The 22,711-nt window shown below is 38.2% G+C and overlaps 1 protein-coding gene and 1 pseudogene across 1 annotated transcript in view; both read left to right on the top strand.

Moving 5' to 3' along the window:
• LOC111342579 (uncharacterized) overlaps positions 1 to 22,711 on the top strand; it is a 29,515-nt gene that overhangs the window by 4,196 nt on the left and 2,608 nt on the right. The window contains exons 2-5 of the mRNA XM_088749250.1: positions 9,325 to 9,458; positions 10,260 to 10,374; positions 10,767 to 10,892; positions 19,411 to 19,929. Of these exons, the coding sequence (XP_088605376.1) occupies positions 9,325 to 9,458; positions 10,260 to 10,374; positions 10,767 to 10,892; positions 19,411 to 19,929 (894 nt within the window). The remainder of the gene's footprint in view (positions 1 to 9,324; positions 9,459 to 10,259; positions 10,375 to 10,766; positions 10,893 to 19,410; positions 19,930 to 22,711) is intronic.
• Positions 14,685 to 16,363, top strand: LOC148737060 (uncharacterized; annotated as a pseudogene).

Genomic DNA, 22,711 nt, shown 5'->3' with positions numbered 1-22,711 from the left:
CCGCTTGTCAAAACTGTTGCGTTAGAAAAAGCTCTCCCACCTCCAATCTTTTGGATAACTTGCCTTGGCCTAAATGCCACGGTTTTATAAACATTAGGTATATCTGAGTAATCAAGAGAAGTATAGAAGTCATGGCTCTCCCATGCTTCGTAAAACCGTAGGCGAAAAATAACGATAATTTTGAGGGTGTGCATTTGTTTAGAATTTCGTAAGATTAAGAGTGACAATACCCGAGGTAACGATCTTTCAAAATATGTAAAGTTTCTTTTGGGGAAATGAATGTGGAATTTTATCAGGCTGTGACCAAAAGTAGGACGGGGACTCGGGGACGTGGGACTCAGGGACGTGGAACTCAGGGAAGTGGAAATCAGGGACTCGGAGACTCGGAGACTTGGAGACTAGGAGACTCAGGGACGCTGGGACTCTTGGACGTGGGGCGCGAGGAGGTCGGAACTCAGCGACGCGCGGGGACTCAGAGACGTAATAAACAAACAGCACCTGATTTTTGCATTGTTTTGTAAAGTGTATTTTTTGATGGTCTCGAGAAAGGTACTACCGAAACAGGCACACTGTTTTTTTTTTTTTTTTTTTTTTTCTTTCTTCTGGAGACGTGCGTAACAGTTGTCGTTAGCAACAAAGGACAAAAGTGAGGTGTCTACCTTAGATGATCTGATGCGAATCGTAGGGAATAAATTAGAGCGTCTATAATTAATTCGTGATGAAGAATTGCGGATTCAGTACAACTCCAGCGTTTACAATTGATATTTGATGAAGAATTAATAAATTAGAGTGTTAGCAATTTATTTTACTTTTTTTTTTTCTGGAAGATTGATGCGAGCTTATAACAACGGACGCAAGTTGCGATTACTTCGTTACGGAAGTATCCTCATCGTCCTTGTAATGAAGGAATGAATTGTTATCACTCTCACTTATAATTATTCCTTACGATTCGCATCAGATCATGGAAGGTAGACACCTTAGTTTCGTCTGTTGTAATTAGTTCGCATTGACTTTCCGGAAAAGAAATATTACGAAACATGTTGTATTACTAAACGAAAGTGGATAAATTACAACAGCCAACAAAAGCGCGGGCAAAGAAATGCGAAAGAATATTGAGTCACTTGACCAAAAAGGATCACTTTTGTCATTAACATTACGCACGTTTCTGGAAAAGCAGTCTACCTGTTTCGGAAGTGTAATAACTTTCTCGAGGCCACCGAAAATTATACTTTACAGAATCAGGAGTTGTTTGCTTATCACGTCACTGAGTCCCTGCGCGTCCTCGAGTCCCCGAGTCCCCGAGTCCCCGAGTGCCCGAGTGCCCGAGTCCCCGAGTCCCCGAGTCCCCAAGTCCCCAAGTCCCCAAGTCCCCGAGTCCCCAAGTCCCCAAGTCCCCGAGTCCCCGAGTCTCTGAGTCAACGAATCCCCGAGTCCCTGAGTCCTCGATTGAAAAGATTGGTTTTTTTTTGCCATATGTCTCTTCTCTTTTGTTTTTGACTATCGTTGTCCAGAAGTTTTCAATCAATGAGTTCAAAACAGGAAAGAGGTCACGATGGTTTTAATTGACAGAACTACCCTACGTAATTTGAATAGCGCGACAATATAATATGATAAATCTACGAACATGGACTGCCGACTATACTCCCGAAAGAGCAAAACACTTCCATCATTTCCTCAATTGCAGGAACACCGAAAGTATTGTCTTTCTTAAATTTATAATCTTTATTCAGTCCTCGTTGGAAATAAACACGCACTAGTAAGGTTAATTCAATTACATAAAATTGACGTGATCGATTCTTCAGAAGTAAGTAACGAGAACGATAAATTCGTGGTTAAATTAACAAATGGTAAACACCACAGCGTACACTATTGAATTATGGATGCACGCAGGAGGTTGCTAAGCACGAAAGAAGCGTAAGAGTCGCTCGAGGCGATAGCCGAGAGCGACTGTAGCTTCTTGAGTGCTTAGCAAACCTCCCAAGTGCATCCATAACTCAATAGTGTACGCTGTGGTGTTTACCATTTGTTTTATAACATAACATTAACACATTGTAGCTAAAGAGTTCCCTTTTATTTAACAAATCTTACGTGACCAGAAAAAAACAAGCGCGCGCGGAAAAATAGTCTTTGCATTTGCTCACGTCAGCAGCGTACACCCATCAGAGCGCGCGCTTTACTTTGGTTATATTATAATAGTTATTAGCCATCTAAAGAGAAATCTGCTGCCCCAAAGTAACGAATTATAGGGAGAGATCGCAGGGTCGAAGATAGAAAACTCTGAACGTAAGCTTTAATTAAATAGTCGGCTCGATCAGTGTTTTAATGAATGTTGTCGCTAAGAACACCGACACGTAGTATCAAGCGCACATGGAACACAAATTGCAAAGTTTAGACGTTTTCCGGAGCAGCTGTTTTGATCGAGGCGCGACATAAAGCGACGGTGCCGATGTCAAACTTACGGAGATCCCAGAATGGAGAAAACGACAAAACGGAAAAAAAACTTTGGACTGTTGCGAACAGCTAAGAATATAATATTTGAGCTAAGGTTATTATATTTACTTTGCTATATGCATCGGAGTCGTGGTAATTTCTACTCTATCAATGTCTTGATGATCACATGTACACAAGAGGATGGCGTGATTTTATGTCTTTCTTCACGATTTTCAAAAAAATTTAAAAATCCCAAACTTATTTCCCCAAACTCAACTCTACATATTTTAAGCAATCTTACGAAATTCTGAACAAAGGCACATGCTCAAAATTGTCATTGTTTTTCGTCTACCCTTTTACGCAACACGGGAGAGCCATCAGCTTTTGACTTCTCTTGAATACTGGGATTTATCCAATCTTTATGAAATCGCGGTGTTTAGACTGTGACAAGTTGTACAACCACTTGGAACTATGATAGCTTTTTATAGCACAATTGTTTTAATACGCGAATCATGACCTTTTTAAACCTGTTCGGTCTCACCAAATCGATCCTGGGACTGAAAACGAAACGTTTTCGTTTTTTCTGAAACAAATAATGTTTTCAAGGAAAAAACTTCAGCAATTGCATACTTTCTAAAGGATACTTGTATGCAAAAGAACAGCGAATTGTAGTTTTTTTAACTTTGCAATGTAATGTTTGATTTTTGCACGGATTTGCTCTTAAATTGTATTATTGCCAACCAACTTGCACAAGTAGGTGTCTGTACAGCACTGGTGAAGCTTGAGTGCTGCGTTTGCTGCAGACTTCCAATCTTTGAAAAAGCGATGATTGCTTCTTAACTTGCGACCTCATGGCCTGCACATTTCTGTAGGATAACTTAGATAAATGCTCAACCGAAAACCAAGTTCACTACATAACTCGTACAAAGTTTTGTTCTCTATGTCGTGAAACTCAAGGCCTCTGTAATCCTTTATTATGGGGATCAAAAATTAATTTTCTTTGAAATGTTAGTGTTTCCCTATCGGAAGACTAGCCTGGTTATACACTCCTCGTTTAATACTTTATTTGTCGATTTCAAATTTTTTACCGCTTAATTTGGTGTCACTGCGCCGTACCGTTCGCGATCACCCCTGACACGTGAATACTTTATTTTGGCAGTATGACACGTTCGTAAGTTTTAGACACGAGGTTCCATTTCATTCCATCTGATACTTCCTTCAAGAATGCGTGACATTTCGGGGATACCATGCAGTGTATAGGGAGCGGTTGGTGAGAAATGATGGGTTTCGGGCAGGCGTTTTATTCCACTTCCTCCCTTCCCCGCGCTTTCAAATGGCGACCGAATATTCGCCGCGCTGAGTCTCGCGCTTGCAGACGCAAACTATCGCCTGCTAGCAAGCTAGAGGCTGTCAGAATAATTGCTGTACAATTATTCTTAAACTTTGAGGAGATTTTTCACCTTTAATTCTAGATCCTTGTGGTTCTTCCTTTTCATTCGTTACAGTAATCATGAGAAATATTCTAACTATCATCGATGCACTGTGAAACGCATGCATAAATAATTAAGTCTATCTTGTGTTTTACCTGGAATAACTTTGATACTGACCGCCAATAAACGTTGTAGATGCTATGCAATTACTATGGAAACACTCACAATGACTTTCTCATATTTCGATTATCGCCCATATCCAGTGAGGCCAAGAGAATATTTCGACTTTAGTTAAAGGACTTCTAATTTTTATTGGATGTGTAGACGTTTTATCTTGAACAAGGTTAACTGACATGAATAATAAGAATGGGTAATATTGTTATACAAAGCAACTTTGAGAATAATTATGGAAATTTCTATTTTAAAAATTAATGTGAAAAAGTCGGGACTTAAAGACTACATTATTAAAAAAAAACAAGATTAACTTCAGTTATGAGGTTTTCTGAGCGACAACACTCGATTAGGTCTGTACGTAGGTTTTTCGAAGTTCTTATACAACTGTAATATGATAAAAAAAAGTGTTTACTGCGGTGAAATTATAAGTTTCGTTTTATGTCTTTCACAAGACTGATTCATTAACGATCTGCTGATAAAAACTTTGTCGGTTGCGAAATTTGGAGAAATAAAACCCAAGACGTAGATGATTTGCATAGAAAAACATAAGCAATGTTTAGCAAACTTACAAAGTGAAGGATGCATCATCCGGCAAAAAGTATATTAAATTATGAGATCTCAAAAAGTAGCCTATTCTTTCGAAAATTGTCTTCATATGGGCTTGAGGCTCCCAATCTTACTGTTGCTTGGTAACCTGACATATCATCTGACATGTTCCAGCAAAATTAAAAGACATTAAAAAATTGGGATGTGGACCAAATAATAAAACAAACAAAAAAAAAAAACACAAACACACAAAAAATGAATTTAGCAAGTTTTAACTGTAGAATTTGCTAATCTGATAAGATGAGTACGAGTTAAGAAAAAAAGTTGTTTACCATCATCACGTAGTGATATAAAACAATCCTCCACGTAGAGTTTCATTATTAAATAATTGTCAATGCACAAAGAAGCGAGGAATATCTATAGCCGTTCAAAGGTCTTTTCAAAATTATTTATGCAATATCTAAACCTTTTATCGTTTAAACAAGTTGAGTTTTTGTGGTAGATATTATTTTATAAACCAGATTTCGGTTTGGCAATGTATGCCACTCTCTCTATGGGCAATCCTCTCGAATTCCCGTCAAAAGAAAGTTTTCCTTTTTAGTTTGGTTGTTCTCCAATCCTACTTTTTCGTGTCTATGCAAGCTAAAATTGATTTCTGGCAAGACCACCCGTGTGGACAGCGATCTAAAGTGTCGAGCGCGCTCATGAAATTCTCTCTTGCTACAAGTTAAAAGATGCACTTAGTCATTTCACAAACAAAATATGGAAACTTCACTTGGATTCAGGGGAAAACCTTCTCTTCGAAATTAATTTGCATATCAAAAACTCACTTAATTGTACGAAAGAATACTTAAAATGCAGGTGCAAATCAGGCTAAAAATAACTCAGTGCGAATGACACTTAACAAAAGGGTCTACCTCATTGAAGCCAGGATCTCTAAAATTGTCTTTTAAAATCCCTCTCTGGTCAAAATACCACAGAGGTATCAATTTGAATCTTAAAAAAACAAAAAATAAAAAAAATAAAAAAAACCTTTTCATGCGCTTCCATTTTCACAAAGTTTTGTCAATTGATGCTGCTAATAATTATTAAAACAGTTAGAAGAAGATAAGAAGCCTCCCTAGAGATAGTGAGTGAAAGATATAAATAGCTGCCTGAGGAGAAAACTAACCAAATTAACTGTTTCAGTAGACATTAACAATTAATCTCACAGCCTCTCTGTGACGGGCGGTGAAACATCCTTTTATATATCACGGCCAAATGTTATTGGTTAACACGTTTCTAGGGTAGCGTAGCCTTATATTGGTGGTACATCTCTGTCAACAAACTGCTGTTAAGCTCCTCAGTTTGCTTAACAGCTTCAAAACATCGAAAGGATTTCTCTTCTGCTGTTTTTTGGCAGACATGAGAGTTTCTCCCCACTTGTTCCTTATCTCTGTGGTGCTTCCCTTCGGACAATTTCAGTTCTGCCCAGATGGTATGTTTTAAAGCTTGCATTTTTTTTACAAGAAACGTTTGTTTTTCTGCTCTTAATTCTTCAGCTATGCAACTTATTTAAAAAAAAAAAAAAAAAAAAAATTGGAAACGCACATTTTCCTGGACTAAAATTCTCGTTTATAGAGGCTTCACTAACAAGATTGCTACATGGCATAAGTAGTAGAGAGTACTACTTATGCAATGTACTCTCTCGCAGTAGAGAGCACATTAGTACTCTCTCGCAGTAGAGTGCGCTATTGCATAAATAGCGCTCTCTACTGCTAGGATCGTGCATCATACGTATCTAATACCGCAGTTCAAAGTATATGAACTTCATATATACATTGCATCTGATTTATTATCACGGGTTTATTACGAATCAACTTAACGGCCTGCTCCCAATTGGCTTGTTAGCTCAATTGGTAGAGCGCTGCACTAGTATCGCAGAGGTCAGTGGTTCGAATCCCTTACAGGCCTGATTTTTTTCAGGTCTGATTTTCGCTATTGCATAAATAGCGCTCTCTGCTGCGAGGATCGTGCATCATACGTATCTAACACCGCAGTTCAAAATGTATGAACTTCATATATACATTGTATCTGATTTATCATCACGGGTTTATTACGAATCAACTTAACGACCTGCTCCCACTTGGCTTGTTAGCTCAATTGGTAGAGCGCTGCACTAGTATCGCAGAGGTCAGTGGTTCGAATCCCGGACATACCTGATTTTTTTCAGGTCTGATTTTCGCTATTGCATAAATAGCGCTCTCTACTGCGAGGATCGTGCATCATACGTATCTATAACCGCAGTTCAAAATATATGAACTTCATATATACATTGTATAAGATGGCTACTGAAACTTATCTTCCATTTTAATGCGCTGTCACCTTCTGTTCGCTCAAAAATGTTCTAGATTCTTTTTTTTACAATATGCGAACGTGAGTCTGCAAAGCTTTTAGTTATGACCGAACAATGTCTGCAGTTACCAAATTGGTTATCTTTTTTACAGCTTGTGCCCTCGAATTCTTTTGAGACACTCTACGGTCCATTTAAGTTTTATCAAGGCTATCCAAAACTAATGAACATATTTTCGCAAATTCCATATATTTGTTTGGTGCTCGCACGAACCCAAGGAAGAGCCTATAGTTAGCCTCGCACTTAGGGAAATAGAAATTGTTATATTAACGAGTTGGAAAGGAAATTTTTTCAATTCGAAAAATTGCCTCCCTTCTTTTGACAATCTCCTGTGGAATAATGACCTCTCTTTGGTACATAATTAGTCGCTGGTGTCATATTTAGTTGACATCATTTGTTTTTATTTAAGAAAACTTTTGTAGTAAAATTTATTCACTTCATAAACATATTTCCGACATGTGTTAAACATATACCAATCGGCATTCGAGGCATATTGTTTTCAATGGTCGTAGCAACCTTCCTGCGTTATGTATTACGCAGTCTTTGGAAGCCTAATGAGTAAGGTTTTTTTTCAAAGGTAATGAAAACAGAGAGAAAATTGTTAAATGCAGACAGAGCAATTATGTTTCCAATAATGCAAACGGAACTAAGTGCGAATGGGCGGAAATATGAGAACTCCGGATCCTCACTTGACAGGTGGCTATACCAAGAGATGAACGACGTGGATGTCTAACCATGAACACATTGAAATTGGTTATATTTCACAACTCTTTATTAGTGCATTTTCATAATTGAATTAAAATCGATGCACAATGAAGCAACGGGAAGATTTTTACTTCAACAGCGGTTTCCAAGGGTTTTTTTGGATATTAATCCACCGTGGACAAGTTTTATCGAAATGAGGCTAAATTGATATGGACAATGAGAAAAACAAAACAGAACTAAAACGGAATAAAGATCGTAACGTAAAATTGAGAATGTGATCGTGCTTGGCGCGTGTATATCGTTCAATGGATGCACCTCTTATCATAAGGTTTTATGACAAAATAATCAATTCAACAACACTCAATAATTCTTACTATTTCAAGGAAGAGTAAAGAAAGTTTAGTTTCCTCGTTGCGGCCTTAACTCGTCCCGCGTTTAGGAATAAAATATTGTTAACTCCAAACTTATTTTCGTCCGTTTACAGAGCTGACATATCATGGTTTTTTTTTTTTTTAAGCAAATATTTACTTTTGAAATTGAGCTTCAAAAGGATGTATCTCAATCGGGATGAAACATAGAAAAAATTCTTGAGAGCTTTGAAACCACTCGGCTAAGCCAAACAGGAACTTGCCAGCTGAAGAGAAGTGCACACGTCGTGTTCCGGCCATGCATACGTAGAGATGTACACCATGGTGGCCCATTAGGAATTAGGCAGGACTTGCAATTACCGCGCGCATAATAACTTTTAAGATGAGCGAGGAAAATAATATGATTTGTCATAATGCATACAAGTTGGGAGTTCAAGACTGAAACTTCTTGCCTCTTTTATTATTTAGCATTGATGGAAGTTATCAAAGTTATCTGGATCAAATTTTCTTCGGAGTTTGGGTTCGTTAAAACTACACTTTGTCGATATCCGTTTTAACGACTGTGAAGCTATTTGTGTAAGGTGTCCCGCAGAAAGTGACCGAGATGAGAAAAACAAAGAAAAACAAACAAAAAAAAGATATGTACTTTGTTTAATGTAAGCTGGTTCAGCAGAGGTCATTGTTTGCATTTATATAAAGGAAAGAAAATTAAATTTTTTTGGCTCTTAGAGATCATGCAATGGTTTCGGGATAAACCTTGATATGAATTGTCTTCGCTAACTCCTTTATTTCCTTCATCTTTTTCTCTTCTTTTTCTTTTTTTTCCTCCAAAACACAACAACCTACAGCACGTTCTTATATAGTTGCTTACAATCTTTCTAGAAGATTCTACAGGTCCACAACACGACTATTTTTAGTAAAATTACATCATAGAATTTTATAGAATTTACGGTAAAAAACTTGAGTTTCTATAAATAGAAGTCACGTGCTCATGTCGAAACCACTAGAACTTTCCTAAAGGACTAATCAAGAATGTTCTGGAAATCAAAGGATAATCGATAAACGTGCCAAATAACATGTCTTATGTCCATACAATCCTTTTCTAAAGATCTTTTCTCTCGAAAAAAACTAAAGGATATATATAATTTGATCTTGGTATCTTACTGAATATGTCATAATTATTAAAGCAAGACCTAAGCGCTCGGAAAACGAATTTAACAGCAACCTAGACCTTTAGAACCCATGACTCTATTTGACTTTTAATGATTTGAATTTTCAGATCAATGCCGTATATTAGCGTTTCCATCGACCCTGTTCTTCGTGGGAGAACGTCTTATTAACCACACCATAGCAAATATCAGTGTGATTGACAGGGACACCTGTGAATACCGTTGCTACCTGAACTATAACTGCGTCAGTGTTAACTTTTATTTTGGAGAAAATGGGGCAGAAGCACACAACTGTGAACTGAATAACTCAACTGCTAAAGAGTATGACGAGGATCTGGTACAAGCATCGAATTATGTGTACCATGGAACTAAGGTACATAGACGAGCTGTTAATTAAATGTCAATTGCACCTCTCTCTTTTTAAGCCATTCAGGAGAGTTGAGGGATACTTTCACCCATTATTTGTTATTTTTACATAATTTTAACCACCTGCTAGCGTCGTTACGGATTTTTTGTATGTAAGAAATTACCAAAAACAAAAATCCTGTGAGCGCCTTGAGGACGGACACCCAACACCGTTAACAGAAGCGAGTACTTTGTCGTATTCATTTTAGAGCCATGCTCACCTGCCTTGAGTAAACAATTGATCGCTGTTCTATTAAAGAAAGCACAACCATGCTTCTAATAAGAAAATTCTCGGGAGAAAAGATAACTGGAATGGTGATTTTAAGGCATTTCTGCAAAAGGCAGTTTTATTCCATTGGTTCGAAACTTAAAAACAGTCGCGATAATTAGATCAATTTCATTGCCCGGGAGATGCTAAGAACAGGTAGAGAGATACAATTGAGCTATGACCGGGGTTCCTAGATATTGTTCTTAGGGACGTCACTATACTCTTTAAATCCTATCTACAGGCATCCCTTCCCGATTTTCTTTTTCTTTTTGTATTCAAGTTCTCGGGGAGATGTCGGAGAATGTTGTTAAGGTATTGAATAATTACTTGTGACATCCCATTTCCTTTTTTTTTTTACTTTTTCTTTTAAAGAATTTTTGTGCTCAATCTCCATGCGAAAACCACGGCACCTGCCAGTCGGGATTCACAAGAAAACGATATCGATGCTTATGTGCGTCTGGGTTCACTGGCCACGATTGTGAAAAAGGCAAGACTTAAAATAATAAAAATTAATTTTGTATTTCATTGCAACACGGGGGCCTATTCCCTCGGATGGTTTATAATTCAAAATCGGCTCTACTTATGACGCGTAATTTCAATTTTCTTGCTCTTTCTTTAGAAAGGATCTCAAGCCAGCCCCATTATGTGTTTTCAAGCTGTAGTGTCACCCCAGCCTATTACAGGCATTCCGTGCCGGGAGAAGTAGAGCGAAGAATGTTCCTCTCCAAAGCCTCGCATTTTTTGTTCTAACTGGCTTCCTCACACACCACTGGCGACAAATAGCATTGCACGTCACACCTCCCCCCCCCCCATCCTCCCTAGCTCCTGCGACCTCTGTAATTCTGTATTTTGACAAAAGGTTTATTGACTTTATTTTAGACATCGACGAGTGTGCTACAGATACCCACAACTGCAGCAATGAAAACGTCGTTTGCCAAAACACCAACGGATCATTCAAGTGCATTTGTAAACGTGGATTCACCGGGGATATACACAACTGCACAGGTAATGAACATTGTAGAAACACAAGTTTTATAATCCTAATTATAACGTACTCCGAAAATCACATCTAAGACACAAACGTTTCCGTTAAGACGACTGGATTAACAAGCCGTAGATCTGGTTTTGCATTGCACAGCTCCGCGTTCCCCTTCCCTCCCTCTTAGAGACAACAAAAATAACAAGAAGAATTAACAGACATGATTCTCAATCGGTTGATAAGTGGTAATGGTATCAGACGGTAAAATAATCTAACATAATAATACAATGTCATTCAGAACAGATCAGTATTTATAACAAAATGAATTGGTAAGAATCCAGCTTCATGATGTTATTCGTAGCCAAGCTAATGATCAAGAACAATCTAAGACTAGTTACAAATTCACCATCAACGACCGAAGTAGTCTTTTCGATTGGTATAATGCTTACTTCGAGGTCCAGTTGCTGGTTCAAAAGAATGCCGATGGTACTGCCTCTGGAGCAGACCGATTACTCAAGAAGCGTCGTTATAAATAATTTATGGTACCTGGAAACAGAGCACAGAATAGTTAATGCCAATCAAAACGCTGGATTTGAATCACGACACCTGTTAACAAGTGGAAACAATAATGTAAATGTAATCATTCCTCTCAACCGTTATTCATTTTTCGAAGAGCTTGAAGATCGCACGTTACCAACAATGAAATTGCAATTTCAAATCCAGCTATTAGATGACGCAAATATCATCTGCAAATTGAACGCTGTCGATAATGCTCGCGTTGTTATCGATTGATTCTTTTTATGGGTTGCCAGACTCCAAAAAAAAGATAGTCTTTACGAACAATTTCTATCAAACTTTATGAAAATGGATCAGTGAACTTATATGCAAGAAATGTTTGAAAAATCATCTCAGTGACACTATATCATCGGGATTTTCTCAGATCAGTACAACCATCGATAATATAAAGCATGTCTTTGTATTTCTTCAGCGTAATAAAGACGGTAATGATGAGGCGAATCCGTATGAATATTATACATTCAATATCAACGCTGACCGTGGTGGTGGTAGTTATCTCGCAACTTGTGGTTTAGAATATGGTAATGGCGTATTTTATCCCGACGTGGAATACGATAGCGACTCCAAAGTGAGAATATTGAATGATTTGAAGAGTTATGCAATGTTTAAGAATGATTAAAATTCAGGCACGGAACTTAATCTCAGTAATTTCAATTCTCTTTTCGGAGTTATTTATTTCGATCTCCGTTATCAAACTGGAAAGGTTACAAGAGATCCCAAGCAGCTTATTTTTAGATATAAACTCAATGTTCAAGCAGCTGCTGATAGTGTTTTCAAAGTGAATGCTGTTGTACTATACGATAAAGAGCTAATAATAAAACAAGTCGAAAATGAATTGCTGATAGTGTAAATTATTGAAATGTTTGATTGATTGATTTATCTCTTTTCTTGTTGATTGAATATTTTATATGATTGAATAATTGTATGACGTATATTATAAACAAGATGTGACACAGTTATTTGAAGTCAACGTTAAACTATCTCCAAATCAAAAAAAATGAATCTCGGTAGAGCTTATAAAAACAAACAGTCAATAAAATTGAGATCAGCCTCGAACGTATTGACAAGTAATGATAAACTCTTGGTTCTAGAGACAGTAGCCAAACGGTTAACAAACATCGTCAATTGAAAAAAGGTATCGATATAAAATTGGCTCAATCAAGCATCAGAAACCAAATTGGAGGCAGCCTTTTAACATCAATTATTAGATTGAGAAGAACTCTTTTACCAACTGTTGGAAAGACATTGGGACTTTCTGCTTTATCTGGTTTGGCAAGTGAAGGAGCATCTCAGTCAGTTAAAGCAATTTCTGGAAAAGGTGCTCAGTCAGGTGGTTTTCTAATACCAGAGAATAAAATAAATCAACTCATTCAATACAATAATGTATTAACTGAAAAACAGGATAGATATATTTTAGGCGCTTTACAAAGTAGACAAGGTGTTCATACTAAACCAATACAGACTTAAAAAGGAGGAGACCTTGGGACTATTCTTGCTTCAATTGGTATTCCAATGGCTATTGGTTTGGTTAAGAACTTAATTTCTGGACGAGAGGCACCACGGTTGGGATCAAAAGGTGGCAAAGGAGCTCCAAGATTGGGTGCTTGCGCATATCCACCTCCATTTATCGGAAATTGGTCAAATGATCTAGTTGGCAGAGGTTTAAAAAAATCCAAAAAAAAAACTTAAAAAAAGGCAAAAGATTACTTCCAGGAAAAAAAACAGCCCGTTAAATTCAATTCCATTGATCGGAGCAATTTTGTAAGACCACAATTTCACAAAACAATCCCTTTAACAAACTTTGATCTGATTAAATGGTGTGAATATCTAAAAAAATTCCAATAAATAATGTTTTAAGCAGAGATGAAAAGGTTCCACACAACCATAAAAAAAAACTATTTATTTACAATCTTTACCCATCATACATGTAAGGATTACATTGGGTAATTATAACAACTTTTGTTAAAGATAATGTCACCAATTACTTCCATTCATTTGGAATGCCACCATTTGGGGACTTTTCAGAGAACAATTGCATAACTTACATACCTGGTACTATACATACAAAAAGATATATAAGGAGTCGTGATAGCTTAAAGTTAGAGACCTTTTTTCATTGAGTTAGTGTTACTACGAGGAGCCTAGAGGAGCAAGAGTCGGATAGAGTTGTTGAAATTAATTACTGGAATCGTCAGCCGTGTGGAAGACTGCCTTTTAAAAGTGTTGTGGATATTGATAAGCACCAAGGATCTTTAAAGAGAACCGTGAGTTGTGCAGTAGTGCACTGAGAATGAAGTTATAGTATTTATAGAGGGCTGTAAGTTAAGAGGATAGTTATTGTATAGGTATTAATTTCGCTCCGTAGCTAAGTTAAGAGGATAGTTATTGTATTAGTTATTGATATCGCGCCATACTACGTCAGTCAATAAATTAGCTGATTCAGTATGGGTTATATCTTTATGGCGGTTGAGAAAATACCGTAACCTATCTTCAAACGATTTACGAGTCGTGAACGACAAATTGTGTTCTTAATTTTAGTTTTAATTGCATTGGATTATTTTTGTTTGGAGGTAAGTCAAGTTTACATTTTTTTTCAGCACAGTTACATTTTCATTCTGTAATCATTGCGAGCAATACAGCACGCACGTTTCGCGCCCTTTTTTTCTCTTAGAAGACGCGTGTCCTTTCTTGATGATGTGCCTGTTAATTAATTTGATTTAAGATTGTTTTCCTGCGGATTGGCCGTTTCAGTGTAATTTAAATGATAAAGATCATTTGATGCGGCGCTTTCAGTGATATTTGACACCCACCAAGAATGACTGTTTTACCTGTCGTTTTTAATTTGACTCGCCTTACGGGCTTGGCAAAATACAGCACAACTCGTAAAAATACTCAGCGAAATTGTTTGAAGAGCTAACAAAAGGCTGGATGCTTTGACATTTTCTAAAAAATCAGAGCCCTATCATACTGACTTAGTGTAATTACATTGTTCATCAATCAGATCTCTTAGTGAACATACATCACGTATGTAAATATCTTATCGAAGCAGTTCAGAGGAGGGCATTGAAGATTATCTTTCCAGATAATGGTTATCAGGAATCATTTGTTTTGTCTACTCTCCCAACCCTAAGTAAGCGCAGGGTTCTTGCCTGCATCATGTTTTTCAAGGACCTTCACAGGACGAAATATCAAGAATCCGTAACCGGAAACGTGAAAGAGATTTGTGAAACCGTTGCGGAAACATGGCAGGTAACACGTTTATCAGCTGGCGGTTTGGTGACGTTTACTCCTTTTTCCGTTGCTGCGGTAACAACGGAACCGAATCACTTTTTTACATGTTTCCGTCAGGTTTCAGTTGAAGAAAACAAATGTTTCCACATATGTAACTTCATGTTTACATGTGCGGAAACACATGGTAACGTTCCGGAAACATGAATTTTTATATTTCCGTCAGACCGAAACGTTCATGGAAATACAAGGTTACGTTTCGGAAACACGTTTTCCTGTTGTTTCCGTTGACGTAATAAGACAGAATGTCGACGGAAATACGAGGTTACTTGTAGGAAATATTTTTTCCTCGTGTTCCTGCGGATGTATTCAGACTTAGAGGGGAGGAAGTACAATGTTCTGTTTCAGAAACACTTTTTTTTTTGTTTCAGTATGTGCAGTAGTGGCTTTTTCTCTTCCTTTTTCATTATTACAGGACATCTTCGATATTTTCACCTTTATTGCCTCGGATTTTAGAGCAAAGAGACTGCTCGTAATCTATTTTGACTTGTCTGAGAGGCTCGATTGCCTGCACATAGTACCTTCAAAAAGATTCTTATAGAAAAACAGCAATATAAATTCGATATGACCAACTGGTATCTTATTGGAGGAACTTCCACTACTCTTGTTTAAGAAATTATGAGGGAGGCTTACCTTCGATGGTTGACTTCCTCCACTTCTTCTTACCGTAAACTGCCCGTACTTCAAGTAAGAGTTTCTTGGCCAAGGATTGAATTGATGAACCATCGAAACTACACATACAATAGAGAAAAAGGAGAAGATTAAGAATAGAGAAATAATACCTAGAAAGGTAAATCTTGGAAATGATTGTCCAAAACATACACAGGCCGCGATGAAACAGTCATTCACATCTGCATAGAGCAAGACGAATGAAATCACTCGTCGACCAAGTGAGAGAAAAAAGAAAAATTTAAAGACAGCTTTTGAGCAGCAGTTAACAAATTGTCCCAAAGCAGATCTAGACAGAGTAGGGTTGAGACACATTTCTTCAAAGCCCTGAAAACTTTTTAACTTTAAAAGAATTGCGATTAGTTTGGTGGGAATCGATCACAGAAAAGTTAAATCAAGTAAAGACACTCTGTTTTCATCTCAAAGATAAGAGGGCAGTAAGAGACCGATGGGTTCTTCTCCACAAGAAGTATAAGGCTAAGATGAATCAAGAAGAAACTGCAAGTGAAATATCCGTGGAAGACATGTCTGAAATATATGTTTTGTTTGAAGAACTCGTCAGAAGAGAAGAAAGCTTAAACAAAGTTGGTGATGCTCAGTCAAGAAAGCAAAAAGAAGATAAAAGCAAGGCAGATGACATAAGGCAGAAAGCTTTAGAGCGATACAGCGAAACGAAAAAGCGCAAGTCAAGAGAGAATGGCGATGGATGCTAGGAGAAACCGAAGGGCCAAAGGAGAAGTGCTCGCACCGAACCACTAGTTGAATTCATGCAAGAGAAAGTCAAGACTGAGCGAGAATTACTACAACAAGAGCTGGATCTTAGAATACTAGAGCAAGAGCAGAATCGGCAAGTGATGGTGACTGTCTTACTGCAACAACAACAAACAAATCAAGCCATTCTGTCGGTTATTGAAAAGCTTCTTTAGAAGAAAGAATGACATTTTCCCATAGTATGAACATGTAGATTCAGTATTTATTTGTTTCGGCAAAAAGACAGGTCTTTGTTGAAATCGATGTCTTATTATTTACTTGCGTTTTGTGAATTAGTAAAAAAACCAAGTTCATTCATTGTTATTGTTACAAGTTTGATCACTTCTGCATTGTTGACCACCAAGAAGAATTTAGGTACTTAATGAATTTGTGTTTAATTAAAATGGCCTTCATTTCTGCTCGGTTTATAAGAGAGAATTTATCTAAAATGATACTGCAATGAAGGAGGGTCTAGACCAAAATAATCTGAGGTTTTGTTTCCATATATGCAGGTACCAGCATTATTAAGAAGTGCACATACAAGATACATTTTTCCCACTCAACTCATTCCAATTTTCAGGTTTTTCTTAAAGCCCAAAAACTTGAAGTCGTTGATGATGTCACCAAAGAGCCACTCCTCAGGTACTCTAACAGAACTCATGTCAGAACTGTATTGTTCCATCATCAGTGTTAGGACGCCATGGCGAAATGGTGCCTGTAGGTGTATTCACAGCGGATAGGCGGGATCACCATAAACACTCATGGGTTGGCCAGTTGGGGAAAATGCATTCCTTTCCAATTCCTGTAGAAGATTGGAATCTACCAACATGCTTGCATCATGTTTTCTCCCCTCTGCATACCAAAACGGATAAATAAAGTTAATAAATTAAAGAAACCTTATGTGGCAGCTTATTTTCATGGCATCCCAGTGAACATCAGTTACCGACAGGCCAATACATATTTCCAATGAGTCCATTTGGTAGTGCGATGGACTGAAATTGAGGGAATGTACCCGTTTATGGCCATTGTACACTATTGTTTGGTGTTGGCATGGGCGAGAAATTGGTCTGACTGTTCCATCAATAAACCCAAAGCAGTTGCTGAGAGGTGCACCCTTTGCATGAATAACATTTGCATACTCCTGTAGCATTGGCGGAATCAATATATCAAAATTCCATTGTGAAATAGGATGACCATGGCTCAAAAAAATATGATCCATCATTGCATTGGCAATCATACTTATTTCATGAACTGGTCTTGCGAAACGATGAATCATGTCTGAATAGCGACATGGATACGAGAAGCGCTTCAGAAGCATACTAAGTCTTTCAGTTCGGTCACACGTTGTTCTTTGTGGACAGCGTATAGTGTCTGGTAATGGAAGGACATTTGCCAAAAACGTTATGTCCTGTTTTCGCAATCTGAACTCCGCTAAACACTCTGATTCATCCATCTGGTCGAAATCAAACTTAGGGTAGGAGCTGTAAGGGAATTCTGGATTCTTGGAACTGTAACTTTCGTACAAGGTCAAAAATTCTTCGTCACTGATGATTTTACAATCGTACAAAAAAAGAAGGAGGTTTCTCATCTCACTGAAGGATGACATGAAATTGTGGTGCATGCCGTTGAAATATAACTCATTAAGGATTATTCATCACATCGCACGCAGCACCCGTGGGAAAGATGGAGCAAATCCTGCGTTCTAATTGGCTACTCGCGCAGGCAAGATGGGCCCATGTTGCCCGCTCAGGATTGCCCACATCTATCCCGCGCATGAAAAAAATAGAATAAGAACTACGTTTTTAACTCTTGGAAAATTTCGGCGACGGAAAGGCAAAAAACGGCAGAAGATAGTATAAGCAAAGAAAATAGAAGCAGCTCTCGTGAGCTTGTTGTGGAACAAACACAGTTGGCTTTCTTTCCCAGCTCTCGAAGGAAAAAGGTCATTCTTAACTCGTAATAAAGTGAAATATTTTGTAATATAATAAATCCTTTATTAACCAAGCTTGTCCGGTCAAGATATCTGGATATTAGCCTTTTTCCTTTTTCAAAATTTTATGCACTTCGACTTCGTCTCGGTCTATAAAATGCAGAGAAAGAACTCGGCCAATATCCAGTGATTTTGACCTCACGCTTGATTAATAACCCATATATAAATTATTCACACATGAGAAATTGCTCAAACATTATCAGTGCTATTTATATCATTGTTATAGTGTGTACATACTGCACTGTAATTCAGCTCTGCCTACAAAAGAGTTGATTAAGCATATCTATCTATCTGTCTATCTATCTATTTATCTATCTATCTATCTATCTATCTATCCACTCTTTGTCTTCTTTTCTTTAACTTTCATACCAGTATGTTAATATCGTGTCAAGCAATAGCTTAGAAATTTAACCTTGCCTTACCACAAGAAGAAAAACCCAATCAAATTGAAAATTTTTCAAAAGACAAGAATTCAACTGTTCTATGACCTTACTAAACCGAATTCTCATAGGGATCGATAATTCCTAATTTCTAAATTCGATGACGTCACGTGAAAAGCAAGAATTAAATCCCCTGGTTCAATAGCCCCGGACGCTAAATCAAAATTTTACGGTTTGCTCAACTCTCGACTTTTTTCACGAAGATTGGCTGGATATCATCAGTTACTCGTCAGCACTGAAGCGGAAATGTGAATTAATACAATAGCGCCTGGAAAAGCCCAAAGGAAGGGGAGAAAGGGCTTAAACTAGCCCAGCAGCATTGATAATTCTCGCTTTCCCGATTTAAAGAAGCAATAAGTTAGAAATCCAAGAGTGGCTTTTTTAGAGGATCGGTTTATTTATAATTCAAACTTAAGAAGGGAAAGTTTAAAGAAGTATATTAGTAACCTTTGGACTGAAATGAGGAAAAGAAAGGACATTTTTTTAGTTGAAGGCCTATTTCAAAAGCGATCTGTTTTAACAAAGAAGATCGAGACAACATTTCAATCACAATCAGATGCGATGCTTGATAAACTTACGGGGAAAAATATTTTCGTGACTAGCGGGTGCACGTCCATAGAGAGACAAAGAATTGAATAAATGATCAAATAAAAAAGTTGAATATTAAATAACTTAATAATTGCAATAATGGTGAGTAGTTTTAAGGATCAATCTACAAGATTTTAAGTTTTCCATGTCCTTTTTGTGGATGCAAATTTACCTCTAATGAAAGAAAAAAGCTAAAACAATTATGGTTATAACGATGTAGATAACTTAACTCTTCCCTTTCAGCTTTCAAGGCCGTTTTTACAGACCTCAACGCCAGTGGAAGAATTGGTCCAACAACGCTAGGCAGTCACTACACAGGACAGGATCATGACGGGCAAGTCACACTGTCCAGCGGAGTTCAACACTGGACTGTGCCGTACACTGGTGACTACAGAATAGAAGCAATAGCAGCTGCAGGAGGGTACGATATACGCGCTAACAGTATTCTGTACCGAGGAAGAGGAGCAAGAATGATTGGAACGTTCCGCCTAAACAAGGGTGAAGTCATTCAGATACTTGTTGGTCAAGAAGGAGGAATAAACACGCACTCTTACTCTTCTGGAGGTGGTGGAGGAACGTTTGTGGTGAGAGGAGCCAACACACCTTTGATAATAGCTGGAGGCGGAGGAGGGACACAATATGCTGGGTCAAGACTTGAAGGATGTTACGCCAGCACAAACACAACAGGGAATCCTGGATACAAATCATGGTCAGGGGGGAGCAATGGACATGGTGCACAGACTGCTGATGATGGATGGTCAGGTTAGGGTATATCGTGATGATTCCTTTCATCTCAGCTTTTAATTTAATGTTATATCATAAACATATGATAACGTGCGCTCTAATTAGCTTATAATTTATGAAAAAGAAATGGAGATGGCTCAGACTGACGTCATTGTTAGCTAAAATTTCCCATCGAGTTTACCCGCGAAGTTTCAAAACTTTCAAGATTGTTTTCCCTTTGACCTTTTGGAGCTCTATTTGAAAAGAAGATGTGCTAAAATTATAATCGTTTCTAAGAACAATGAGCACCAGGTAACTCTTAAAAGCCACGGAATTAGTTTTGGAGTCGACTACAGGTCGAGCCCCAATTGACATTTGTCCCCTTACAAAATACAAAGAATAGAAAAATATGGGTTACATATGCACTTATGTACTTTGTCTATAGAATAAAATAATTTGCCGACCAACTGCGACACTTAGTCAGGGCGGAGTATAAAGCGTGAGCTTTTCTGTATGAAACCACTTAACTAAGGCTTTAAAATTATGTAAATAGCTAGCTTGCTTAATGTTGCTCGGTAAAACGTTCCATAATTTCATTGTGCGAGGAAAGAAAGAGTTTGTAAAATACCGCTGAGTATGAGTAAATAAAAGGCCGAATGTTTGCAGGGTGATGACGTCGGGTTGCGTATGTATGGTTGGCAGGAAGCAGAAGATGGTCAAAACTAGCGTTGATAAGACCTGACCTAATTTTGTATAAAATGACAATATCATGGACTTCTCTTCTGAATTCAAGCGGCAGTAGGCTAAGAGTTTTCATTCTCGCAGTGTAGCTGGTTTTCCTATCTGGGTGGTTTAGTATAAATTTAGTAGCTCGTCGTTGTATATTTTCGATTAGCCTACGATGTTTTCCTGTGTAAGGAGACCATACAGAGGATATGTACTCGACGACTGGGCGAACTAACGCAGTGTACATCATTTTCATAGTTGATACGTTAACAATGTCTCTACCGCATACACGCTTTACAAGACCAACAACTTTGTTACACTTGGCACATATCTCTTCGATGTGCGTCGTCCATGATAGTGGAGTAGTGACAGTCACGCCTAAATCCTTCGTGTCAGGAGGCGAGTCCAAGGTCTGACCGTCTAAATGGTGTGTATGCTTCTCTCTTTGGCGCTAGGTTCTCTTTGACATGTGCAGAACTTTACATTTGTTTCTGCTGAAAGACAAACCGTTGTCGTCACACCAAGTTTTGGAGTTGTCCAAGTCAGCTTGAAGCAGGGAGGCACATCCATTGGAAACAATTGAGCAATATAGCTTGCTACCCTCCGCAAAAAGGCCAACTTTACTTCCGTGGGTAATGGAGCACGACATGTCATAAATGAAGAGCAGAAAAAAAAGCGGACCCAGGATGGAGCCCTGGGGTACTCCTGATATGACCGGGAGCCAGTCTGAGGATATGCCGTCAACAACAACTCGTTGGTATCTGTCAGAAAGATAGCTTGAGAACCACAACAAAACTGTACCGGATATATCAAGGAGCTGAAGCTTCGAGAGGAGTAGCCTGTGTGGAACCTTATCAAATGCCTTTGACAGGTCAAAATGGATTACGTCCACTCCTTGGCCATTGGCTAGTTTTTATAAAATATCGTGATACACCTCAAGTAGTTGCGTTTCTGTGGATTTTCCTGGCTGGAAGCCATGCTGGGGTTGGTGAAGAAAAGACGATAAATGAGGGTGGCAGTGATTAAACACGCATTGTTCCATAACTTTGGAGACAATGCATACAAGAGAAATTGGCGTGTAATTCTCCGTTAGGGTAGGATCACTCTTTTTAAAGACGGGTGCAATGTGCGCGCGCTTCCAGTTTGCTGGAAAAGAGTCCGTAGACAGCGACATGTTGAAGAGCCTGCATAATGAAGGGGCAATTTCAGCAGCAGTTTGTTTTAGGAGTGAACCGGGGATGCCATCTGGTCCCCCGGCCTTACTTGGATCAATATTCGACAAAGCCTCCATCACTTCAGCAACTGTAAACATAACATTTTTTGGAATGTCGTTTAGAAAACGAACTAAACTCGAATTTGGCTGTAGATTTTCATGATGACGCGTTTGTAAAGAACTGTTAATTTAGGACACCTTTTATTGATAACTGACCAACGTTTTACGACACTGGAAGTGTTTCCAAACTGGAAGTCAGCTCTGTCGCTAATCAGTTTTACTTGCGAATAGAAGTTAAAGGACCTACATAAATGTATTTTTGTGATTATCAAAAATTTTATTCATAAAAAATGGAACTTGATCTCAATTAAGGCAATAGTATGATTCTTACTTAAGGATATCAGAGACATTTGACGGCTAATATTGGCTTGCTTATTTGACGGTTGACGGCAAAATGTTGCGATTTTGACAGTTGACGGTTAATATTTTGGCCGTTTGACGGTTGACGGTTAACCCAATTGAGATCCTCGTATAGGTCATATTTACTTTAAAGACGAGTGAAGGTAGCGGTACCGGTGTTGGCGGGAGAACAGAAATTATTTGGCTCGAGGTCGTGATGTACAGACCGAATGTAGCACGTTCCGTACCTCGTAACCGAGAGCCAAATATTTTCCCGTCCAGTCCGACCAAACTTGATTAACAAGCATCTTATCATATGACCACTTCGAAAGTTTGGTTTCAACCTAAATAGGACGCGGTGCAAGAGCGCACGCTGAACAATCACAGTAAAGGACCTAGAGTTTTGGGAAGTGTTTCCAAACCGGAATTCAGCTCTCTCGCTAACCAGTTTTACTTGCGAATAGAAGTTAAAGGACTTACCTA

This window comes from Stylophora pistillata, chromosome 2, assembly GCF_964205215.1.
Source record: "Stylophora pistillata chromosome 2, jaStyPist1.2, whole genome shotgun sequence".
Classification (NCBI taxonomy): domain Eukaryota; kingdom Metazoa; phylum Cnidaria; class Anthozoa; order Scleractinia; family Pocilloporidae; genus Stylophora; species Stylophora pistillata.
The sequence above is the reverse complement of the archived record's forward strand: the minus strand, read 5'-3'. Positions and strand labels throughout refer to the sequence as shown.